This window comes from Chanodichthys erythropterus, chromosome 1 (assembly GCF_024489055.1).
Source record: "Chanodichthys erythropterus isolate Z2021 chromosome 1, ASM2448905v1, whole genome shotgun sequence".
NCBI lineage: Eukaryota > Metazoa > Chordata > Actinopteri > Cypriniformes > Xenocyprididae > Chanodichthys > Chanodichthys erythropterus.
In genome coordinates, this window is record NC_090221.1 from 5158615 (window position 1) to 5181742 (window position 23128).

Sequence of the window (23128 nt, forward strand, 5' to 3'; positions counted from 1 at the left end):
CATATTTTATATTGTTTTTAATATACTCATTGCCTACATAAGCTCGTTTAACAGATATTAGATGTAAAAATTAAACATTTAGAAGTAATTCAAGTGTAATCGACTAGTCTCTGTTGTCCTGTTTCCACCGTAACGGCGCTGGATCTCTTGCCGGAGATGACTCGCGTTCGGCGGGGAAACTAATAACTTCAGACCGCCGCCTGTGTTGTAATCGTAAATTTTTTTGCAAGGCATCACGTTCATTCACGCCAAAAGACCGACGCGACACTTGTTTAGGTGACTCACATCGCGGAACTGTGTTGCTTTGTGTAAAATTAAACGATGTACAGAACAATAACGAATTTTTAAATAAAACGTACACAAACCTGTATTTTACAGAAGACATGCACCAATTTGACGGAGCTGCACTGCTCTCTCCTGAAGAGGGCGCAAAAAATCCGTGATATATAACTCAACCCCTGGGTTGTTATGTCTGACCCAGGATCTGGGTAACAGAAAAATAACCCTAAAAAATGACCCTTAAGGCTCAACCCAGGACTTAGGTATAAAATAACCCAAGATTTTTTAGAGTGTTTTCACAAAAAAATAGGTTTAGTTTAGCTAAGTCACTCACACATTAAGGTTATGCATAATCAAATTCTTACTTTGTATTTGAGCATTTATCAATTCACAGGATAGGTCTAGTAATAAAACCATTAAAACAAAGTAGATGAACAAATGAGTAATTATTTTGACTGATGAACAAAGGTGCATATACATATTTCATTGGCTCTGACATCTGCAAGACAACATTTCTATCTGCAAAGACGTGAATGATTGTTATGATTCTTTTGACTCCTCTGCTGTCTTTGTCCATTCAACACGCTATTAACTGATGTTTCTGTGTAATTACTCTGTCTGTGTGTTTAACAAACACGCAGACACTCACAAAAGAAGCTGGTATGTTTTCAAAGAAGCAAAGCGGCATGTCTGCAATAATTCAAATATTTGTAATCAAAACAGAAAACTCTCACTGACTGTTTTGGGTACACAAAAAAGCCTCGCCAATCAAAATATTGTTGCGAAAGCACAAAGTCAGAAGCCATTTACGTTCGAAAGATCGATTTAACCACTGATGAGCGTGTTTGGTTTAGCTCGTGGATTTTGGATCGGCAACAGTCATTGTGCATTAATTAGAGCTCCTAACAATGATTCACAAAAACCAATCAATTACTCTTCTAGACTTGACTGGCATGTACCCTATAATTGGGTGGCTGCTTTCCTTTTCTCAAGTGCCCCGCAGCCAATCGGTGCAGACCAAACAGGTGGCAGCAGAGGAAACAAGCTCTTCCAGTCCATAAAACTGGCTAACTAGCTCCTGAAAGTTGCCAGCCTGCAATTATCATATCATTTGTGTTGTAAATCACACTGCTTCTTGTCATGGTATCATCAGATGCAGCAATTTCATGTGGCACATCCACCCCCACCCCTCAAAAAAAGAAAAAATGTTTAGAAAAAGAAGAAAGTAAACACATTTCAGGCCATTTCCACAGATATCACATGGATGAATAAAAGAACGTACTGGAAATGGTTTCGGTTTCAATAAACTGACCTGGAATTGAGTAGCTGTGAAAATGGTTCATAATTTGTCCCATAGGCAAAAGAGGAGGCCCTCCCTACTGTACGTTGCACAATAGACTCAATCGCAGCTAGCATGTACTTCCCCCTTCTCAAGTCTAAACATCCCCAATTCAGCATACCCACCCACATACCAAATTTTTATCATCTGGACACAGCAAGGGCGTACAACAATTTTATAACCCCTTTTGTACATCATATCCCAAATAATTCTGCCTTGGAAAAGTAATAAATCTTAATCTATAGGATCTTCCATCTTGTTTTCCGTCATGTTTTTATTTTCCAGTGGATCTCGTAAATCATCATAATCACCCATAATCTAATAGGAGTGTTGTTAAAGTGATAGTTCACCCAAAAATGTACATTTTGACATCATTTCCTCACCCTAATGTTGTTCCAAACCTGAATGAGTTTCTGTCTTCTGTTAAGAAGACATTTTGAAAACAGACAGCTGACGGCACCCATTGACTTCCATAGTATTATTACGGAAGTCAAAGGGTGCCGTCAACTGTTTGATTATCAAAATATCTTCTTTTGTGTTCGACAGAAGAAAGAAACTCATAAATTCAGTCATTTGCACAGTTATTCAAATAATTTGATGTATACTCGTAATTAAAACACATACAGTATTGTACAGTGACACTGTTCATAGCCTCGCTGAGGTACTGTATGTTCTCACCCTCTAAACACATGGTAATTGCTCAGCTGCAGTTGATACAGCCACAAATGAGGCAAATGAGTCACTGTTTGATAGATAAACAACTAGATAGGGTTTTTGTAACCCACAGAGATCATACATTACAACAACCTATAAAGAAAACATGTTTAAATCAATATTTTTAACAGCAAAATTAGTCATTAAATAAATGACTGTCTATTAATATCTTCCAATATACGCTAGAAAAACAAGCGCGCCGCCATCTCAAAGACTATAGAATAACACAAGATGCGTCACTCTTATTATTGTTTTGAATGGGAGAATGTGCGACGCGCAATATGGCGGAATAAGAGCTAATCGCCGATTGGCAAAGTCATCGCGTCACTGCAGCGGCCGTTAGAAGCTTCGGTTCCTCAGATGCGCGCCTCCGAAATGAGACGCGCATTTAGGACTGCACATGCATATTAGTTTGATCCAGCCTTATATATACCGTTTTTTGTCATGATTCGAGCGTTTAGAAGCAAAAATTTATGAGACAGTTGTTGCCAGGTTTCATTGGTGATTTCAAATATGAAATTTAATCGAAAGATTGGCAAGCAGCTTTGGAGAATTTGATGTTTCCCCATTCAAAGAGATAGGAGATGCACTTGAATGCCCGAGAGGCGTTTCAAAAATGGCCGGCGAGTGAAATGAATTAAAGGGACTTTGTCCATCTTTAAAATTGTGTTTGAACTTCCGTTTTTGCGTAACTCATTTCTAACTCATTTCTAGTTACATTTCTATGGCATGGCTATCGAAGAATAGCTAATTGACCCTTCGCTGGGAGTTTGATTGACAAGCGATCTAACCAATCATAACGCCGAATCCACCATTTTGTCCGACAAAGCAGTCAGGAGTTAGAAGATTAACCTCAGTGGACTTAAACTTGAAAAATGGTCTTTACTGACGTCTTTTCGCGTTTGAAACAACATTCCTTCTCATGTTCATTCATGTTTATTTGATGCTATAAATGAACTAGTAGGAAGAGATGATCTGTTCACGAGCCGCTTGACCTGAGGCGCTACAGCAATCTGCCACCACACACTAAAGAGTCACAAAACGTTTTTTTATTGTTCGAATTTCTTTAAAAATTTCACAGTTTGAAAGCTGTGACTTTGTTTAATATCATAAGTAACCTGTTCTCTCTTGTCTGTCAATGTGTTGTCAGTATCCTCTTCGCTCCGCGATGTATTTTTCACTGTGTGTGGCGTGAAAGCGCCACGGCTTGTCGGACAAAGCAACAGTAACTAAGGGGGGCGGGTCTTTACGAGGGGTCAATTAGCTGGTGACGTGGATTTATTTATTATAGAGTAAACAAAAGTTATCATGTTCATTGTAATGTTTGAAGCAGATGTCATAACAAATGTCAGTAGACCGGGAAGATTTTAAAACTAAAGGTTGATTCATAAATTCGTTAAAATCTTACCTTCATGCTGTGGAAATATAAACTGGAAGACAGAAGGGGGCGGGACTAACATTCAAATACTTTTTTAAATGCAAATATTCTGCCTAAAACTTTATATCTCAGTAAACTTTTATAAGTTTCTATTCATCAAAGAATCCTGTTTCCACAAAAATATTAAGGAGCACAATTGTTTTCTTGAAATGTTTTTTCAAACATCAAATCATCATATTAGAATGATTTCTGAAGGATCATGTGACACTGAAGACTAGAGTAATGATGCTGAAAATACAGCTTTGATCACAGGAATAAATTGCATTTTAAAACATATTCAAATAGAAAACACTTCTTTTACATTCTAATAATAGTTCACAATTTTACTGTATTTTTGCTGAAGTAAATATAGCTCTGGTAAGCATAAAAGACTTCTTTACCAACCCCAAACTTTTGAACAGCATTTAAATTATAAGTTTCACTAAATGCTATCAATTATGAAAGTTATAGAAAATAACAAAAGCACTTTTTTGTATATTTATATATCAAAGTAATTGTTTTATTAATTCCAATCAGTGACCAATTTTGTTTTCAACATTTATAGGAAAGAGAGTGCGCAATGCTGCAGGTGAACTATAGCAACATTTCCCAGAAAAGCACATATAATTTATGCACGAAAAGAATTGCGATAACTTTGTCATGGTCATCATAGGCAGATTAATAAGAAGCAGTACTAGTTCTGATTAACTTGGTGAAGCAAAATCAGTGGCCCACTCCCCGTTTGGCATGAGTCCAGATCAAATTACTGTGAGTTAGATGAATTATTTCACTTAACATAGTTGGGAAACATCACAGACTGCTCTCTACACCTACATGCTTTCAACCATCTGTTCTTTTGTTTACACCTCTTCATATCCATGGCAACAACATGGGGGCAGGTAGCTAGTCGGAAATATTTGTAAGTAACATAGCCCTCATAATATTAATGAGCATTTGTTTAAAGCAGTGTGCTTTGACACAGAAGGATATTCTGAGACAGAATATACGGTGACTTCAAGCAGTCAGTCAGTCTAAACTATTTACACACCTAATTTATTTTTGCACTGGCTGATTGTCGATAAAATTCACATATGATGCATCATACCTGTGTTAAAATCACTCTTGCACTCTTCAGAGTGATCATCATGTGTTTAACACTGATAGCGTCCTGTCTGTGCTATCATTATTCATACAGACTGACAGTGGTGATTTTGCATACACAAACACTGTGACTTTGATGGTTACGTTACATTGGTGAAGTTTGACTACCCACACAAAATGTAATACACAATCATATACGCTCGTACTCAGAACTAAATAGCTGCCTATCTGAAATAGAATCGGTAAGATAGAAACAGTCTTTGTTTACTGTATAGTGTTCAAGTGAGTTATGTTTTTCATGGAGTGGGTGTTTTAGATTAAATGAAGCCTATTATCTGTCTGAAGTGTTGTATGTTTTGTGTGTGTGTGTGTGTGTATTTCAGAAGTGTTGTTTACTGGAGACTTTTTCTTCAATTAAAGGGAATAGGAATAGATTGTTCTTATATTATCTTTCACAGTTTATAGGCATTGCGACTGATAATGAGGCTATGTATTAACATCCAAGGTGATGCATAAATGCATATTTAATATATTTCTGTCGCTCAGGCCCTTCAGGATTAGCAGGTGTAAATTACAGTACATAAAGGTGACAAGGATGCATTTTCAGATCCTTATATATATATGTGTGTGTGTGTGTGTATGTATAAATATATATGTATGTATACAATACTGGTCAAAAGTTTGGAATAATTATGTTTTTTTTTTTTTTTAAAGAAGTCTCTTTTGCTCCCCAAGGCTGCATTTATTTGAGTAAAAAAGGAAGTATTGTGAAAAATTATGAACATTTAAAAAAAAATATATATATTTTAAAATGCACTCTAAAAAATGCTGGGTTAAAAACAACCCAAGTTGGGTTGAAAATGGAAAATGGAAACCCAGCGACTGGGTTAAATGTTTAAATGTTTAACCCAACTATTACTTGACTATATGGCTGGCTTAAAATGAACACAAAATAGGTTGGAAATTAAAAATCAGACACATAATTACTAGAGGCAACAATAATAATCAAAAGGTGAACATTTATTAATAAACAATTTAATAAATGTGTATTGTTTAATTATTATTCATTAAACGTATTAATAAATGTTAATTTCCAACACACTTTGGGTTAATTTTAAGTGAGCAATACAGTAATTTTTAAATAATACACTGAAAAAAGTGAAACTACTGTGTTGTTCATTTAAAGTGCATTTTTACATTGGACTAAGTGAAAATCATGGTTTCTGGTTTAAACCTGTTTTTTTCAGTTTGCCTTAAAGCAAATAACGAAGCCCCTAGAAAAAATTAAAAACAACAATTTGACTTAAGTAGTATTTTTACTTTAAACCAGATGTTTTCATGTCACGTGACCACATGACGTCACATCATCTAACTGCTCGCGCCACCAGCCAGCATTTTGCCATCCGCCATTATCGCTTCGAGTCTGAAGACGGTCCGTTGCCCAGGAAATCTTTTTAGACAAGGTAAGCATTCGAAAATGTGTTATTTTAACGAAAATAAGTGTTTTTCATTCACATTTATGGTTAGTGGCAGGATGGACAATTAGGTTATTTCTTTACAGACAACTGTGTTTGTGCACATGTTAGCTAAAGCTAGCCAAACCAAACCATGCTATCGCAATACGCATGTTGCCTCAGTGTGACAAATACAAGGTTAATTTAATTTTTATTTCACTGTGATGTGAGGAAAATATAATTGTAATTTAGTGTGATAAGGCTCGTTTGTCTCTAACAAAGTTAGTGCTCGAATAAACTACAACAGCTTTCTCACATACACTGCAGCCGTCAAATAATCTAACGTTGGTTAAACATTGATCAAGGGAGCTGTAACGTTATATGAGACGTTAATAGTAATGTCGGAATCAGTTAATGTTCGTTTGAGCCTATTTGTGTATAGAGTCGGTAAATGTTTTTTTTTTTTTTTTTAAAAGGAAAACAATTATTCGGATTTCACATAGGCAAACGGCTGAAGCGGTGCCAGTTGTTGGAGGTGCGTTTCCCAAAAACATTGTTACATCGTCCAACTAACATCGCAAGTTCTGTCGTTACTAACTTAGTTAAATGATTCTGTGTTTCCCGAAACCATAGTTCAAACGAACATTCACAAAAAGCATCGCAAACTTGTGTGGTTGGAACGACAGCTTTCTTGTTTTTTACGACATATGGACTTAATCATTATCTTGAGCAAAATAAGCAAGCTCTCATTAAGTACAATGTATATCTTTTATTTTGAATATATACAAATGTCATTTACATATTTTAGTTTGTCAAGAGATTTTAAGCACCGTTTTTGAAGAGTGCGCATGTGTGTACGTGCTCTTTACGCAAGTAACGTTAAGAGATTGAATCTGGAAAGCAAAATGACTAAGAAAAATGAAAGTTATTAATAAAACTTACTGAATTAGAAAATGAGTTCTGATTGACAAGGAAGAATTCATATTCCATTGTTTCTCCTGTCAGCATAATGCAGTTTAGTACAATATCACTACAAAAGTAGGGACTAATTAATAATTACAGTCTAGTGATTATGGATAGTGCTAATTGCCCCAACAAAAAACTAAGATGTGAAATCTCAACTTTTCCTTTGTTTTACAGGTTGGATTTTGTTCCCTGGAAATTCCAGAATTTTGCCCTAATTGCTGAATTTGGTGAGTACCAATGTAAACATCTGTGAACATTATTTTTATGTTGTAAATAGGAATCACTAACACTAGAGAATAGCTTTTAAATGACCACAGAGTAGTGTCGTCACGGTACAAAAATTCCAGTAGTCGGTACCGATACCATGAAAATTTTATGGTTCTCGGTACCAATTTCGGTACCACAGTAAAATTTATTGGAACTATTTTACTATTTTATATAGCCTATTTTAAAAACATTAAATATGATTTGGATTGTGTGTGTATATAGGCTACCTCAATTAAATAAATTTTGAAATATAAAAATAAATAAATAAATAATTAAATGCTCAAACATCCATTGTGTACTGTTGAAAAAAACAGCATATGCTGGTAAGGTAGGTTTTAAAGCTGTATGCTGGTCAAACGCTGGTCCTAAACTGGTCTTGCTGGTCCATACTAGTCCTAAGCTGGTCCTGGACCAGCATAAACCAGCTCAAACCACCATACCAGCTTCAAAACCTACTTTACCAGCATATGCTCGTTTTTTCAACAGGGGTAAAAGACGAATTTGTGAATATGAATTTAAATTTGTTTAAAATAAACACATTAACAACTCTATTTTGACAATTCTGGTTAAAAAAAAAACTGCTAAGACAGCATAAGGCCTTATCAATTTGACTTAAACAAATATTCAGAATTTACTAAATAATATTGACTGTGAAATTTCTTTTCTTTTTTTTAACCAGAATTGTCAAAAGACAGTGTTGTTAATCATTTAATTTGTGAATATGAATTTAATGTAAGTTATGACCAATTTTGTACTGCAACTAATATTATTGTTTTCTTGTTTTGACTAGATCCTTTTGGATGGGCAGACATGGCAGTCAAAAGGCCAGCCAAGTTGCGTGTTATTCTGAATCCTGATGACACCAGGAAGCTAGTTTTGCCTGGTGGAATTCCAGAGTCAATGGAGCAGCTTATGGATGAAGTTAGGAAAGTGTGTGGGTTAAATGGCAATTTCAGACTGCAGTACCAAGACAGAGATTTTGGAGATGCACTAGTGAACTTGACATCTACTGTGGAACTTGAGGATTTGACAACTGTCAAGGTCATCCCAATATTTGATGTTAGATGTTTTATTGTGCTTTATTGTGTGTAGTCTAAGTGTGAAGCTCTAAATATTGGAGAAATTTGGATACAGGATGTTTTATTGTGTTAGATCTTGTATTCAAAAACCTTTTTAAAACCATTTTATTTTAATGTTTTTTCCATCTATTGTTGATAAAGGCTAGTCTAACTGGCAGCAAAAGTCATTTGGCTTTATTTATTTTTATTTTTGTATGTTTTTATTATTTTTTATTTTTTGACTGAGAAACTGATGCATATTTTAAAGACATCACAATAAACAGGTCTATTGAAGAGAATAATCATGTCTTTATTTAAGTAACATTTTGTCTTGTGACTAAAGAGAATAAATTGATTTAGGTGTTATTAAAAATCTAGTTTGTACTGAATCAGAAATTTAACTTGAGTAAACTTAATAAAATTCCTTGTAACAAAATTACAGCAATTTTTTTAGTTTAGTCCAAAGTAAAAATTATACTTGGATGTTACGGTAAAAAGTAAGTTTTTCCAAAGTAAACATTTTAAGCTGTACTAAAGTAAAAATAATGATTTGGTCTCCATAAAAACCAATATTTTAACTTTGTTTCAATGTATTTTTTTTACCTTGGGCTGAAGAACTATTTTGATTGATATTAAAATAAAATTTAAAGTTTTAACCAAATTAAAAATATAGTTTGAGAAAAACTAATAAATTTAGCTGTAACAAATTACAGCAATTTTTTTAAGTTGGTCCAAAGTATCATTTTTTTCAGTGTAGTTGGGTTAAATTAACACATTGGGCAAACATTTAACCCAACCACTGGGTTAAAACAACCCAATTGCTGGGTTTGTCCATTTTCAACCCAACTTGGGTTGTTTTTAACCCAGCATTTTTTAGTGTGCATTATTATTATTATCAATGTTAAAAACAGTTATACTGCTTAATATGTTTGTGGAAATTTTTTCAGCATTATTTGATGAACAGGAAAGATCATTTATTTGAAATAGATGTCACTTTTAATCAATTTAATGCATCCTTGCTAAATAAAAGTATTTTCTTTATTTAAAGAAAAAAAAAAAAAAAAATTTTAGTTTATCCGGTTTCCACACAAATATTAAGCAGCAAAAACACGTTTTTGAGGGCCAAATCAGCGTTATCTATAGAAATGATTTTAGTGAGCGAGCAGATCACACTTACTTTAAGCAAACAGTGAAATCACTCAAAACACACGTTAAATCAAGCAAACAACTCAGAGACCTTTTTATAAGTATTTTCACAGCCCAGTGCTGGTGATGACGTTTGATACTGTGATGTTTTGCACAGGTTTTGGCGTGACACTGTTTGCACATGTAAATCCAAAGGTGGAGATGTTTGTGTTCGCTTTCAAGCATTTATATGTTCAGTGAGCATGTAAGTACACTATTATTGAAAGGATTTATGTCTAATGACACTTGTTTTTTATGTTACTGAACCAATTAAGCTGTGGTTTGTCAGGAATGCAAAAGTAGTGTCATTTGAAAATATAAATATCTGCTAAATAAGGTTCCCAAGCCATTCTGTAAATAATATAATATAAATAATTTCCAAACAGTCTTTAAGTTAAAGTTTTATTATCTAATAGTCTGGCGGAAAAAAGTAAAACAAACACATACCAGAAAGATTCCTGAACAATGAAGACAAACAGATGGGACTACAGTGCTTAACACCTTAAAGAAAACCCAAAAAAAGAAACAATCTGCTATGAAGTGCTACAAACCATTCTGGGTCTTAGAGGTTAGACTGCATTTTTTTCTTTTTTTTTTTCACGTATTTAATTGAGGAAAGAGAAATTCAAACATTTCCTAAGCTTCTAGTTCACTGATATTTGAACTCAGTTCAAGAGCCATTGTGGTAACAAACACGAAAGAAAAATAATTCTCACACAACACATGTAAAATCTTCAGTAAGCTTTAACCCAGATGTAAAACACAAAATTTAATTTTGGGTTCGGAGCTCAAATGCATAGAAAAGTTCACTCATTCAGAATAAATAGAACCATTTCAAATGTATATCTGACTGTGAGGGTATTTCACCACTTTAAATCTGCCTGGTTTATAAAAGAATGACTGACATTTTGTAAAATACGTATCACAACATTTTTCAGAAGTACATCTATGAGTGATATTTCATTCACACACTGGATTGCCCTATGGTTGTTAGACTGTGGCCATTGAATGTCTAAATCAATTTAACACTACAAAACATTTATCAATCTATTCATTAATGTGTTTATTATTACTTTTGTCATCCAGTATACTTCTTTATGATGGAAATGTTCTGACTGATAACAAAGGAGCAAGATAGTAGTGAAAACTTACAAAAAAAAAAAAAAAAGCATACAAAAAAAGTCTTCATTGCTCTGAGATGGAACGTGATCCGATATGAAGAGGTCCATGTGTATTGCATACAGTCAAGTCTTAATGAGCAGTTCAGCTGCTGACGTCCTTTGTTCTGTTGTGCCTGATCAGAAGTCAGCGGCAGCCGACTGTGACTCAGTTCCTTAGTTTACACACCAAGTTCAATTCATGACACTGTCTGTCTGAAAAATATCTTTGTGGCAGGGCTCCATCAACACGACTGATGTTTATTACCCGAGATAACGCAGCCGTACGATATCAGTCTTCTGAAATGACGTCAATGTCCTCAGGGCTGCCCTGCTGCGTGGCCACCCTCCAGCGGCTCACATGTTGACTACCCTTCCTCTTCTGCTGCGAGTCTGGTGACTCTTCCTCCAGCTTCTGTCTCTTGTGCTTGGTCCTTCTGTTCTGGAACCAGACTTTCACCTGAACAAGAACCAGAAAGAGAGCTTGTTTCAATATAATAATAATAGTTCATATGCAGTCAAACCAAAAATTATTCAGACATTTTTGATATATTTTTACTAGTGGGTGCAGGACACTATAGTTCATTAATGTAAGTGAGGATAGCATTCTTCATACAGTGGACTACTAGTAAAATTTATAATAAACTGGGACCAAAAATTATTCAGATACTTTGACCTGACCATTATTTGACATAATTAAGATTATTTTTTTCTGACACAGTTTAACTCTGAGATCTTGTCATATTTTATTACCATTTTTTTTAAACTATAGTGAATAAACTGTATTAATGAATGAAATGTTCAAGGTGTCTGAATAAATTTTGGGTTGAGTATATATATATATATATATATATATATATATATATATATATATATATATATATATATATATATATATATATATATATATATATATATATATATATAATTTACTAAGCATATCACCCCCATACTGTGTTTGCTATTAAAAATACTTTTGCAGCACAATATTAATTCCATATAAAAACGTGCTTATGCCTGTTACTTATGTGAAATATGATTGTTGACGTAATCTCTCAATCTGGTGAGGAAATCATGTATCACGATTGCACAATGTGTGGAAACATGTGTAATTGCTATGGATAAAACGTAAAAAAAACAACAAAAAAAACCATCTAAAATTAAAATAACTGTAAAAATAAAATAACTAATTGCAAAGGTTTACAGAAGCTGTCCATAAGTCTGAAACCACTAGTGAAAGTGCTTTGCATTTTTATAGTTTAATAAAAATCATTACAAATGAACATTTGAATGACAACTTTAATTAAAGATTTACATAAAACTATATAAAAAAACATCCAAAATAGAAAGTCGCTGTAAAAACTTAATTACTAATTAAAAAGGTTTATAGCAAGTGTCCAAAAATAAGTCTGAAACCACAAGTGAAAATGCTTTGCTTAAAAAAAAAAAACAAATAGAAATAATTACAAATTATGTTATCAGCATGAACATTTGAACAAAATTAATGAAAAAAAATTAAAAACTGTATATTTAAAAAAAAAAAAACATCCAAAATAAAAGTAACAAAATAACTCATTAAAAGAAAGATTCACAGCATGTGTTCAAAAGTCTAAAATAAGTTTCTTATTTTATGTCATAACATTTATTTATTTATTTTTTATTATTATTCCATTTCTTAATCCCTGATTGTCAGCCATTTGAACCCCTCCGTATGTCACAACAGGTATTGCTCAAGCCTAACAATCCTACACGAGTACGTATGTGAATGTTTGTGAAGCCGATTGTGAAAATAACCAATAAATGCATGTTGTATACTTGGAATTTATATGGCCTATCCCAAGGCAATGAATGATGAATTACTTCCGTCCTGTGAGAAAACTAGATGAGTAAACGCGTGTTCACATCCCGTGCCGTCAGCGAGCAGCGTGTGTGCGGTGGAATGCAGCCGCGTGCGGTGAAGGGATCGACCCTGACGCCTCTGCCTCCTCACCTGTGTCTCTGTCAGGCACAGCCCGTTGGCTAACTGCTTCCGCTCGGCTCCCACCACGTAATGGTTCTTCTCAAAGGCACGTTCCAGCCGTAGCAGCTGCGACGGGGAGAAGGCCGTGCGGATGCGCTTGGGCTTGCGAGAGAAAGGCCCGTGTAGCAGCAGGTTTTCCGGGCTACCGTCGTCACCTGGAGACAAGAAGCAGGGAAGTACATGTTAATTAGCCAGTGGATGGGATTTAAAATAAATAAATGAAAAAATCAAAGAAAATGTATACATTCAAGAAAATTTCAGTGTTTAATTATCATCCAAAGTGTGTGTGATGTGCATTCATTAAAATTCTTTCAGAGCTTTTAAAATAAGAATGGCAGCCATTGCATTGACATTTATTCATTTAACAGATGTATTATCCAAATGCTCCTTATGCATTTATACAAAATAAGTGTTTTACATAGGTGCAGCATTGCAGACATTAAGCGCAGGATTGCATGTCTTAATTGAGCCACATGAGATGATTTGAATAATTCCAGGTCGGTTCCAGACACGGCTGATGTAAAGTGTGTTCGCACCGCATCATTCAGCTCTCTGTGCATTCAAAGATGAGTCTTTAACCTTCGGCCCTCATAATATACGGCATTACCCTGATTTTCATACAAATGCACGGCTGCTAAAAAATAAATAGACATCCATGGTTGAAAAGATGCAAAAACATTTGTGATGAATATGTTAATTGTCAGTTAAGCAAATCTAAATCCCCTACATTTGGTCTGATTATATTCAACATGAGGCAATAGTAAAATTTTGTCTCCATCAGCATCAGGGCAAACGTGATTTTCGCTCGACCCCAGACGACATCTGGAGGGCAGAGTACGTGTGCCGTTTATTGCAAACACACAAAGAGAGAAAAACATTTTTCATAAACAAATGGATGTGTAATTTATGTGACCACTTTAGTGTTTGGAGAGCTCTGCTTGAAAGAGTCTTCAGAAAGATGACGACCGCAATCACGTATAAACAAAATATTCTCGCGGAGCGGTTACAGGGAGGACAGAAGCGACAGACCGTGATCTTTTGTCAATGAAAAAACAACCAAAATGTTTCAACGTTCGCATCAGGTGTGCAACCGCAAATGTACATCGGTAACATGCAAACGTCTCAAATAGGCGTTTGCTTCAATAACGACTTTTTCCAAGCATGAAATCTGGTCCAGGCCCACACATATAGGCCGTGAAGATGCTGAAACTGCCAGTGGCAATTGCTAAAAGCACATTACGACATTTATATAAAATATATCCAGTGCCCCAAAAATACTTTCACAATTCCAAAGGCTGATTCTAACCACACATTTAGATCAACTGATTTAATCCAAATCCAACTTGTTAGCCATAAGAGCTCAGTTTACACAGAACCCATTCACATTTTTAGCACTGATCATCAAAGAAAGCACAATGATGTACCAATTCTGAGCACAAAAGCTTACTAATGGCATCACCAGAAGATGAAAAGAGGATTAGCGAGAGGCTGTTCGGACTTTAAGTCTTTAAAAACTCCGAAACCAAGCCTTTATCTGCAGACAATAGCTTTGAACTGACTCCTTTCAGAGGAGCATTAAACCATCACAGAGAAGCAACTTCAGCTCTCAGCCTCAAACACTGCTTAACATACACACATTTCTAGGCATCCCACTGCAGAAAAGACTTACATTTTTGGCCGGTTGCAACATTCAGGGTGTTTGTTTCCACGCACAGAATGACTAGTTCGTAATGGTCGCTGTCGCAAGCCTTCATTAGCAGAGACTTCCCAAATAATGTTTGCGCTTTGCTTCTATTTTACTAAAAGGTGCATATTTTCTGTCACAGCACTGTCATTGACAACTGCTTTCAGCTGGTGTGCTGAAAACGCTTTGAACACCAGAGGCAAAAACAATGGAGACATCTCCGTGCAAAAATGAGGGGAGCTGGGTGAAAGAATGTAAATAATGAGTTCTGCGCGGTTTGAAGGTGTTGAAAAGCCCTCCTTAAACCTTCCTCAAGGTGCACTGAGCGCCAACCAACCAAAACCCACCTCAGTGGCAACTTTCCCAAACTTTCAAATCAAAGCGCAATCTTATTCGTGTACGCTCAGTGCTCTCGGCCTGGCATCATCAGCATGTGTGGCATCACCTCCGTGTCTCGCGAGAGAGGTGGTGGATCAGACGAGTAGCAGGCCAGAACACTGACAGAGACTCAAGCCTCCTGAAGTGCTGGGAGACCCTCCGGGGGTTTGGACTCAAACTGGCCTATCCACGGCAAGAAAGCCCCCAACATGAGGAAAAGGGAACCAGATGGCACCCAGATCAGCTTTACTACCATTCCCTTGGCACAAACAAGCTTGGTCTTGTCAGTGCGGTTCTCATTAGAGGCAGGGAGAAGGGTGGCCTATAGTGGGAAAGAAAGAGCCTGTACCCTTTGGTCTCTCTTACAGAATGAGAGTTCCCCATTACACTGCCTTCTGAAATTTTGATTAAATATTTGGGTGGGGGGTGCTATTATATATATATATATATATATATATATATATATATATATATATATATATATATATATATATATATATATATATATATATATATATACATATATATATACATATATCAAAGTACAAAAAGACTTACTGTTATTATCTGCTGTTATTGGTATTATATTATTACATTATGTTATTTTTATTACATTATGCTTTGGAATGAGGCCTCTAAAAATGATCAATAGGATTAAAAATCTGCTGATAACACCGTGAATATATGTATACTAATATGTATATTACATTATTACATTATTATTATATTGTTATTACACTTTACATTCATCTATCTCTTTCTTATATATATTGTGTGTATATATATTAATATATGTATATATATTATATATATATATATATATATATATATATATATATATATATATATATATATATATATATATATATATATGAGAAAGAGGGAGATAGATGAATGTAATTTATATATATATATATATATATATATATATATATATATATATATATATATATATATATTTATATATATATATATATATATATATATATATATATATATATATATTAGTATACATATACAGTGCATATATATGAGAGTGTGTGTATATATATATATATATATATATATATATATATATATATATATATATATATATATATATATATATATATATATATATATACATATATTTTAGTGTTTAAACACACTAAAAAATTACTGTATTACTTGCTTAAATGTTAATTTCTGAACATTAATTAACATTAATTTCTTAACATTAATTTTTAAATGTTAAATGAACATTTATTAATATGTTTAATGAATAATAATTACACTCTAAAAAATGTTTGGTTAAAAACAACCCAAGTTGGGTTGAAAATGGACAAACCCAGCAATTGGGTTGTTTTAACCCAGTGGTTGGGTTAAATGTTTGCCTAAAGTGCTGGGTAGTTTTATTTGACCCAACTACTGATTAAAAATGACTATATGGCTGGCTTAAAATGAATCCAAAACAGGTGAGAAATTAAAAATCAGACACATAATTACTAGAGGCAACAATAATCAAAAGGTGTACATTTATTAATAAGCAATTTAATAATTGTTTATTGTTTATTATTAATTATTCATTAATAAATTCTAATTTAAACATATAAATAAATGTTAATTTCCAGCATATTCTGGGTTCATTTTAAACAAGCAATACAGTAATTTTTATACAACAGTTGAGTTAAATAAAACTACCCAGCAGGTTGGGCAAACATTTAACCCAACCACTGGGTTAAAACAACCCAATTGCTGGGTTTGTCCATTTTCAACCCAACTTGGATTATTTTTTTACCCAGCATTTTTTAGAGTTTTGTTTATAAACAAACTTAAATTGCTTATTAATAAATGTTCACCTTTTGATTATTATTGTTGCCTCTAGAAATTATGTGTCTGATTTTTAATTTCCAACCTATTTTAAGCCAGCCATATAGTAATTTTTAAACAATAATTGGGTTAAATAAAACTGCCCAAACATTTAACCCAATCGCTGGGTTAAAACAACCCAATTGCTGGGTTTGTCCATTTTCAACCCAACTCGGGTTGTTTTTAACCCAGTATTTTAAACTTGACTTTTATTATTGTTATTTTATTACATTATTATTACATTGTTCCCTTATATTCATAAGTTATGATTTGGAATGAGCCCTTAAAGAATGACAATCAACAGCTTCGAGTCTGCTGATGACTCTGTTTATACCTTACAGATTTTTATTGTAACCCGATAGCGCACAAATCTCAGAAAAAACTGCATCAGTGCCACGGTCACAGTCTGTGAAACGTACCCATAACACGAAACCCTGCTCATGTACAACAGCAGGCCGGTCTGGGATCCTGTTTACCTTGTCCCGCATGACGGATCCGAGGACATGGACACATCTCTTTTCCCATTCAGTTAAAACCTATGGACACATTAGCGCTGACACTCTCCTCGATAGGTGATCCTTTCCCACCCAATCCCCACGGCTGCATTTAGTCTTGTCTAAACAGTAGTTTTCTAGGTTATTGGACACCATCAGTGAGTGGATCGGCTCTGTGTGTAAACAAAGAGGCTCTATCTGAACCCCGGATCTGAGTAATAGTGACAACAACCTCTGACTTCCACCAATTACCTGAGCAATGCCCTCGAGGACAGAGGTGCAGCTCAGGACCCTACAGCAAAAGTGGCTGGGCTTCCCATCATTCCGATAAGTTAGACCGGCCAGAGATACTGATAGCAGCTTTAACAAATTGCCTGGTAAACAGGACCTGCAGTATCAATTACACTTTTTTAAAGGACTCTGCAAACAGGATTATCAATGATATTCTAGTTTTTGATTTTTAATACTAATAGTAATACAGTAAAGAAGTTTGAAGAAACATTCATCTCACAGAAATTTAAATCAAGTCAAAATAAAGCTCTTAAAAGAACAAACATTTGAAGGCTGATTTTTATTTATTTATTTTTTTTTAATTAGTTGCCTATCAAATCCATGAAGTGCTTGTCCAAATAATTGCTAATATAATTAGCAGCGTTATAAATGTTTGCTTTTTATTGTGGTAATTTTAAGAGCTGTAAATGTTAATGAGCCTTATAATAACAAATGTGTTTAGTCTGTTGAAGAATCACAAATAAAAGTAGTTGCATGTTGCACATTGACTACCTCATAAAAATATTCACATTTAATTAATTTTATCCACCCACAATAGTGTAATATAATTATTTAATTAGTTAATGTATATCGTACATTTAAAAAAAGAACTGGAAATGATGTTATAGGTATTAAGAAGATGCATACACAAATATTTACAAAATAATTCAGTAAAATAATTATTTAGACGTGCCATTTTTATTTTAATAAAATGATCCTAAAAGGATGAACTTAAGATGAAAGTTTAATTTAAGTAAAAACCTAATTAACAACCTATACATTTATCTTATCAGTTTATATTAATACTTAAAATTTATAGGCTTCTGAAAACTGATAATGCTTTAATAATGAATTATTTATATTATAATACACATTGAGAGCTAAGCATGTTTCAAACAAACAGGAAAAAGCTATTTGTATCGAACAACGTTCCCTTCTTTAATAACATAAGCTAAATATGTGATCAAAATAAATTAGTGGCATTAATTTCATAATGTAATGACGACTATAATAATTATGCAATTCGTGCAAAATGGACGCTTCATCTAATTTAAAGTCAAACCTTTTTTAAATAAGCTAACAACCTTTATTGCACGGCGTCATTTTGGTTATTTTTTTTTTTAAATCTATATTTTTATATATATAAAAAATTAGATGTATGCGCATCGCCATATAGTCTATAACAATTTTGAAATTATGTTAAAATAAAACACTGAAATCAAAATTGGCCCAAGAGCTGCTGAACACCTCTTTTAAATCTTCTCAGCTCAATAAATAGCCTATTTTAATTTTTTCACTCCATCCTCAACATAACAAAACAGATTTTTACCTTGGAATCGATGTCCCAGATATCTGTTCCTCAACACCCACGGGTAGAAGTTCAAGGTTTCCCTCTGGTGAGGACTGAAGAAGGGCTGTGTGGGGATCTGGAGGTGACGCAGAGACAGGCCGGAGTTGGTGGAATGTGTGGCCGGATCTGTGAACATCATCTCTGGGCTGCTGCTGTACAATGTCCTGCCTGAGTTCTGGAAGCAGCTCCCAAAAGGAGATGGATGGATGGATTCAGTAAACCTCAGAGCAGTGGGTCTGATGGGCTCATCCGCAGCGGCGCTTGAGGAATTGGAGTCTTTACCCACAAGAGATTCAATTGTGAAGCACTTCTTATTGTGGTGGAACATTGTGATGATGGCTTATAAAAATTCTCAGTCAATGGAATGGAATGGAATTTCAAATGGAACACAATCGAACACTTTGTAACCGATTATGGACGTTTAAAAAAAAAAAAGTCAAAAAGACATTATTTATATAGTCCCTCTACAATCCATAACTTCAAATGGTTCCTTTGGCTCCTTCAGTTTCGTGGGTTGCAATACACTTCCAATAGCTGCAAATGCGTGAGTTTCTGTCAGCAGTTGTGTTAAAGTAATTCAGATCTCATCTCCTTCATGTCAGCTGTCTCATGTGAAGCAGGCATCAGCTCCTCCGATGCCGATCGCTGCGAGCTCTTATGATCGATGATCCGTCAGCTTGTGCGCCAGGGCTTGTCATGATGAGCCAACTTCAATACCTGCTCGCAGAGCTCCGACAGCGAGGTGTGGTGCGCATGCGCAGAGCGTCGCACACTTCAGTCAATTACAGCCATTTTGTGTTGTGTAAAGAAATTCTGTATTTAAGCAGAAAGAGTTCAACAACATATGAATGAATGTGTCAAAAAAGAATTTATGAAGGTTAAGAGTTAGATCATTTTAAAATGAGACAGCTTCAAAACTTTCTGATGACTTAGCTCTGCTAATCAACAATTTGTTTAATTTATTACACTGTGAGATTGTTGTTTTTTTAATTAGCCTATTATTATTTTATATAGCCTATTTAGGCTTTTTTTTTTTTTGCGAAATAGGCGGAAGCAGGGTTTTTTAAATTTTATTTTGCTTGGCTAGTTTAAATTAACGGCGTCATAATTCGTCACGATATTTATTTAAGCTATTATTAATTTCTTGTTTTCTACATAAAATAAAAAATGTCTCGTCTTCTTATAGCCAAGAAATAGCTATTTATTTCCGTTTATATGTTTTAGCTACTACTGTGAAATGTTTAATTTAAAAAATCGTTTCATAGCCTATTTAAACATATTCTAAAAGTGTACTAATAATTTTTCACACACTGTGAAATGTTTAATTTGAATATTTATCGTATGTGTAGCTATTAGCTAAAATAGGCTAGCGCTAACATCGGTACGACCAGTAAGAATTACAAACTACAAACGTAAAAATTCGTTGTAGCAAATAATAAATAAATAAATAAATAATACTAATAATAGGCTAATACTAATACAATATGCCAATAATAAATAGCATTTAAATCACGCCACATTCATCCATGCCATTATTTGTTATTAGCATATCATTTGCAGCATTACTACTAGCCTACTTTTTATACCCTTGTTGTTGTTGTTGTTGTAGCTATCAAATAATTATTTTCTCTATTTTAATGAACTCTTCAATAAAGGATATTAATTACAAGTGAAGAAAAGGGCCTAAAAGAGAGAAAAAGAGATTTTTATTTTTATTAGGTGAGCATCAATAGTGAAATCTTCAATTTGGTTAACCCATCTAGCACTTATTTTTATTTTTGGATAGAAATCATAATCATAGCAAGAGAACTCAGGAATCTAAACTCAGTTAAGGAGTTTATAAAGGTGTCTTAATGAAGCAGACATAGATCAAGAGAACTGGGCATTGATCTGGCGGCTTGACATGTCTCGAGTGCCTCTCCTTGTCTCATTTGTCAGTTACAAACGCAATAAGTTGTTGAGAGAGGATGGAGGCTAATGGGGTGGATCAGAGTCTCGGAAACCCTGGACAGATGTCACCCTTTTGAGAAGGAACAATCGTGGCTCAGGAGCCACACAAAAGCCCCCCTGCTCAGGCCTTTCACAATCCACCCAGCGGAAACCCATGTGAACCACGCAGGGCACAGACCCCATTGAGCCCCAAAGCAGCCCGTCTCCAGCCCTCTTGTGCCTCCCTTCTCAGTCCCTCTGCATATAATTAATAGCTTTCTCTGGCCAATTTTGTCCCCTTTGCCTAAAATACAAATGGCCATTAACATCTATTAATTTTGCCTCTGGCAATTGATTGCAGAGTGTGCACAGCTGAAAGGCTATAACAGTTGGAGTTTTTGTAAGCACTCTGGGTGTGAAGGCGAGTTAAAATGTGATTATTGTTCCCCTGCCTGGAACTAACTGGTGTTAAACCCTCTTTGAACACGGAGAAGCCAAGATTGGTTATTTTACTAGTCATTAGCTGACTCAGAGAAGCTAAATTAAACAGATGACCATCAATAGGCTACCTATTGACTTGAGGAACATAAAAAAATAGCATGTTCTGCCCTATATTCACTATAAAAAAAATAACAAATCAAAGATACATTACAAAAAAAGTTGAATTAAGCTATCTAATTGTAAAACTTCTCAGATCATGAATAGAAATCAAATCTATTGTTAACAGACAGCCACAGTAAAAACATTTCTTCATTATTTGCAATCATTTTATAATATTTTGCAATAATTCAGCTCTTGATTTTCAGGTTTGGATTTTAAAAAAAAGAAAAAGAAAAAGTAATAAATGTTATAAAAACATTTAATAGCTATCCTATAATAATTTTATATAAAAAAAATACAGTCATCATCGTAAAACACCTGTAAATATAGGCTAGTAAAATGAAAACAATATTATGACATTCAACAATATTTGCATGATGTAGGCCATATATTGGGGAACTAAAAGAGGCAGTAGTTTAAGCACACAATCACTGTTTACTATTAGTTAGTAATCGCTCATGCAGTCTGTTTATCTACTAACAGACTGTACAATTTAAATGCATTACATGTCATGAATGCTGGGGCTAATACACAATGATCTGATACAGGCTTTTTGTTAGTTACAGTTTAGAAATAAGTGCCTGAAATGACCATGAGCACACGCAGATGTGTGGTGAACCTCATTCTTTACAAACAACGCCCTCTAGTGTACCAATGTGTAAAAGACACAGAGCATATCTATCTATATCTATATACACAAAAAATGCATTTAGACGTGCTTAAAATCGATGAATTGAAAGCATGGTCGGCACTTAGATGTTCAAAACAAATAAATAGTAAAACGAACATGGCATGGTGTAAGTAGGCCTTCACATATATGACCATCTGATCTGGACTGTCTTTCACCAGAGAAAAGAGAAAAAAAGAAAAATTGTGAAAGCTTATTGCATTGTTTGAGGTTGGAGATCACATAGGCTAGTTATGTTTAACAATAACGGTGGTATCTAACCTTGGCAATTTTGACAATCACAATACCTGAAAATCAGTGTATTACTTAAAGGGATAGTTCACCCAAAAATGTCATTAATTACTCACCCTCATGTTGTTCTACACCCATAAGACCTTCATTCATCTTCTGAACACAAATTAAGATATTTTTGATGAAATCCGATGGCTCAGTGAGGCCTGCATAGACGGCAATGCCATTCAAACTCTCTCAAGGTCCATAAAGCTAAAAACATTTTTGAAACAGTTCATGTGAGTTCAGTGGTTCAATCTTATTATTATAAAGCGACAAGAATACTTTTTGTGCGCCAAAAAAACCCAAAAAACTTGGGCTGATTTCAAAACACTGCTTCATGAAGCTTCTGAGCTTTATGAATCTTTTGTTTCTAATCAGTGACTTGGATCTCCTATGAAATGGCTAAACTGCTGAAATCACATGACTTTGGCACTCCTATTCACTGATTCGATTCGTAAAGCTCAAAAGCAGTGTTTTGAAATTTTGAAATTTGAAAAAAAAAAATTTTTGGCGCACAAAAAGTATTCATGTCGCTTTATAATAATAAGGTTGAACCACTGAACTCAAATTAAGTGATTTACAGTTGGTACGGAAAGTATTTAGACCCCCTTAAATTTTCCACTCTTTGTTATATTGCAGCCACTTGCTAAAATCAT

At 34.4% G+C, this 23128-nt stretch overlaps 1 protein-coding gene and 1 long non-coding RNA gene across 2 annotated transcripts; one reads left to right on the top strand and one right to left on the bottom strand.

Moving 5' to 3' along the window:
- Positions 1 to 6162: 6162 nt before the first annotated feature.
- Positions 6163 to 8905, top strand: LOC137007161 (uncharacterized). The gene is made up of 3 exons (XR_010892576.1): positions 6163 to 6313; positions 7445 to 7497; positions 8328 to 8905. It is a non-coding gene; the product is annotated as an uncharacterized lncRNA (long non-coding RNA).
- Positions 8906 to 10674: 1769 nt separating this feature from the next.
- On the bottom strand, positions 10675 to 19682 carry emx3 (empty spiracles homeobox 3). Its single transcript, XM_067368554.1, has 3 exons — positions 18962 to 19682; positions 12928 to 13112; positions 10675 to 11397 (listed from the first exon to the last, which is right to left on the bottom strand). Exons 1-3 carry the CDS (start codon positions 19308 to 19310, stop codon positions 11230 to 11232), a joined length of 702 nt encoding a protein of 233 aa, XP_067224655.1. The 5' UTR covers positions 19311 to 19682; the 3' UTR covers positions 10675 to 11229.
- Positions 19683 to 23128: the final 3446 nt, after the last annotated feature.

What these genes read in the sequence shown, in the direction of transcription:
- emx3 (XM_067368554.1), bottom strand. Translation starts at nt 19,310, where the DNA reads ATGTTCCACCACAATAAGAAGTGCTTCACAATTGAATCTCTTGTGGGT. An exon ending in TCTGGGACATCGATTCCAAG is followed by an intron (nt 13,113 to 18,961) that starts GTAAAAATCTGT and finishes TCTTGTCTCCAG; the next exon opens with GTGACGACGGTAGCCCGGAA. An exon ending in TGTGCCTGACAGAGACACAG is followed by an intron (nt 11,398 to 12,927) that starts GTGAGGAGGCAG and finishes GTTCTTGTTCAG; the next exon opens with GTGAAAGTCTGGTTCCAGAA.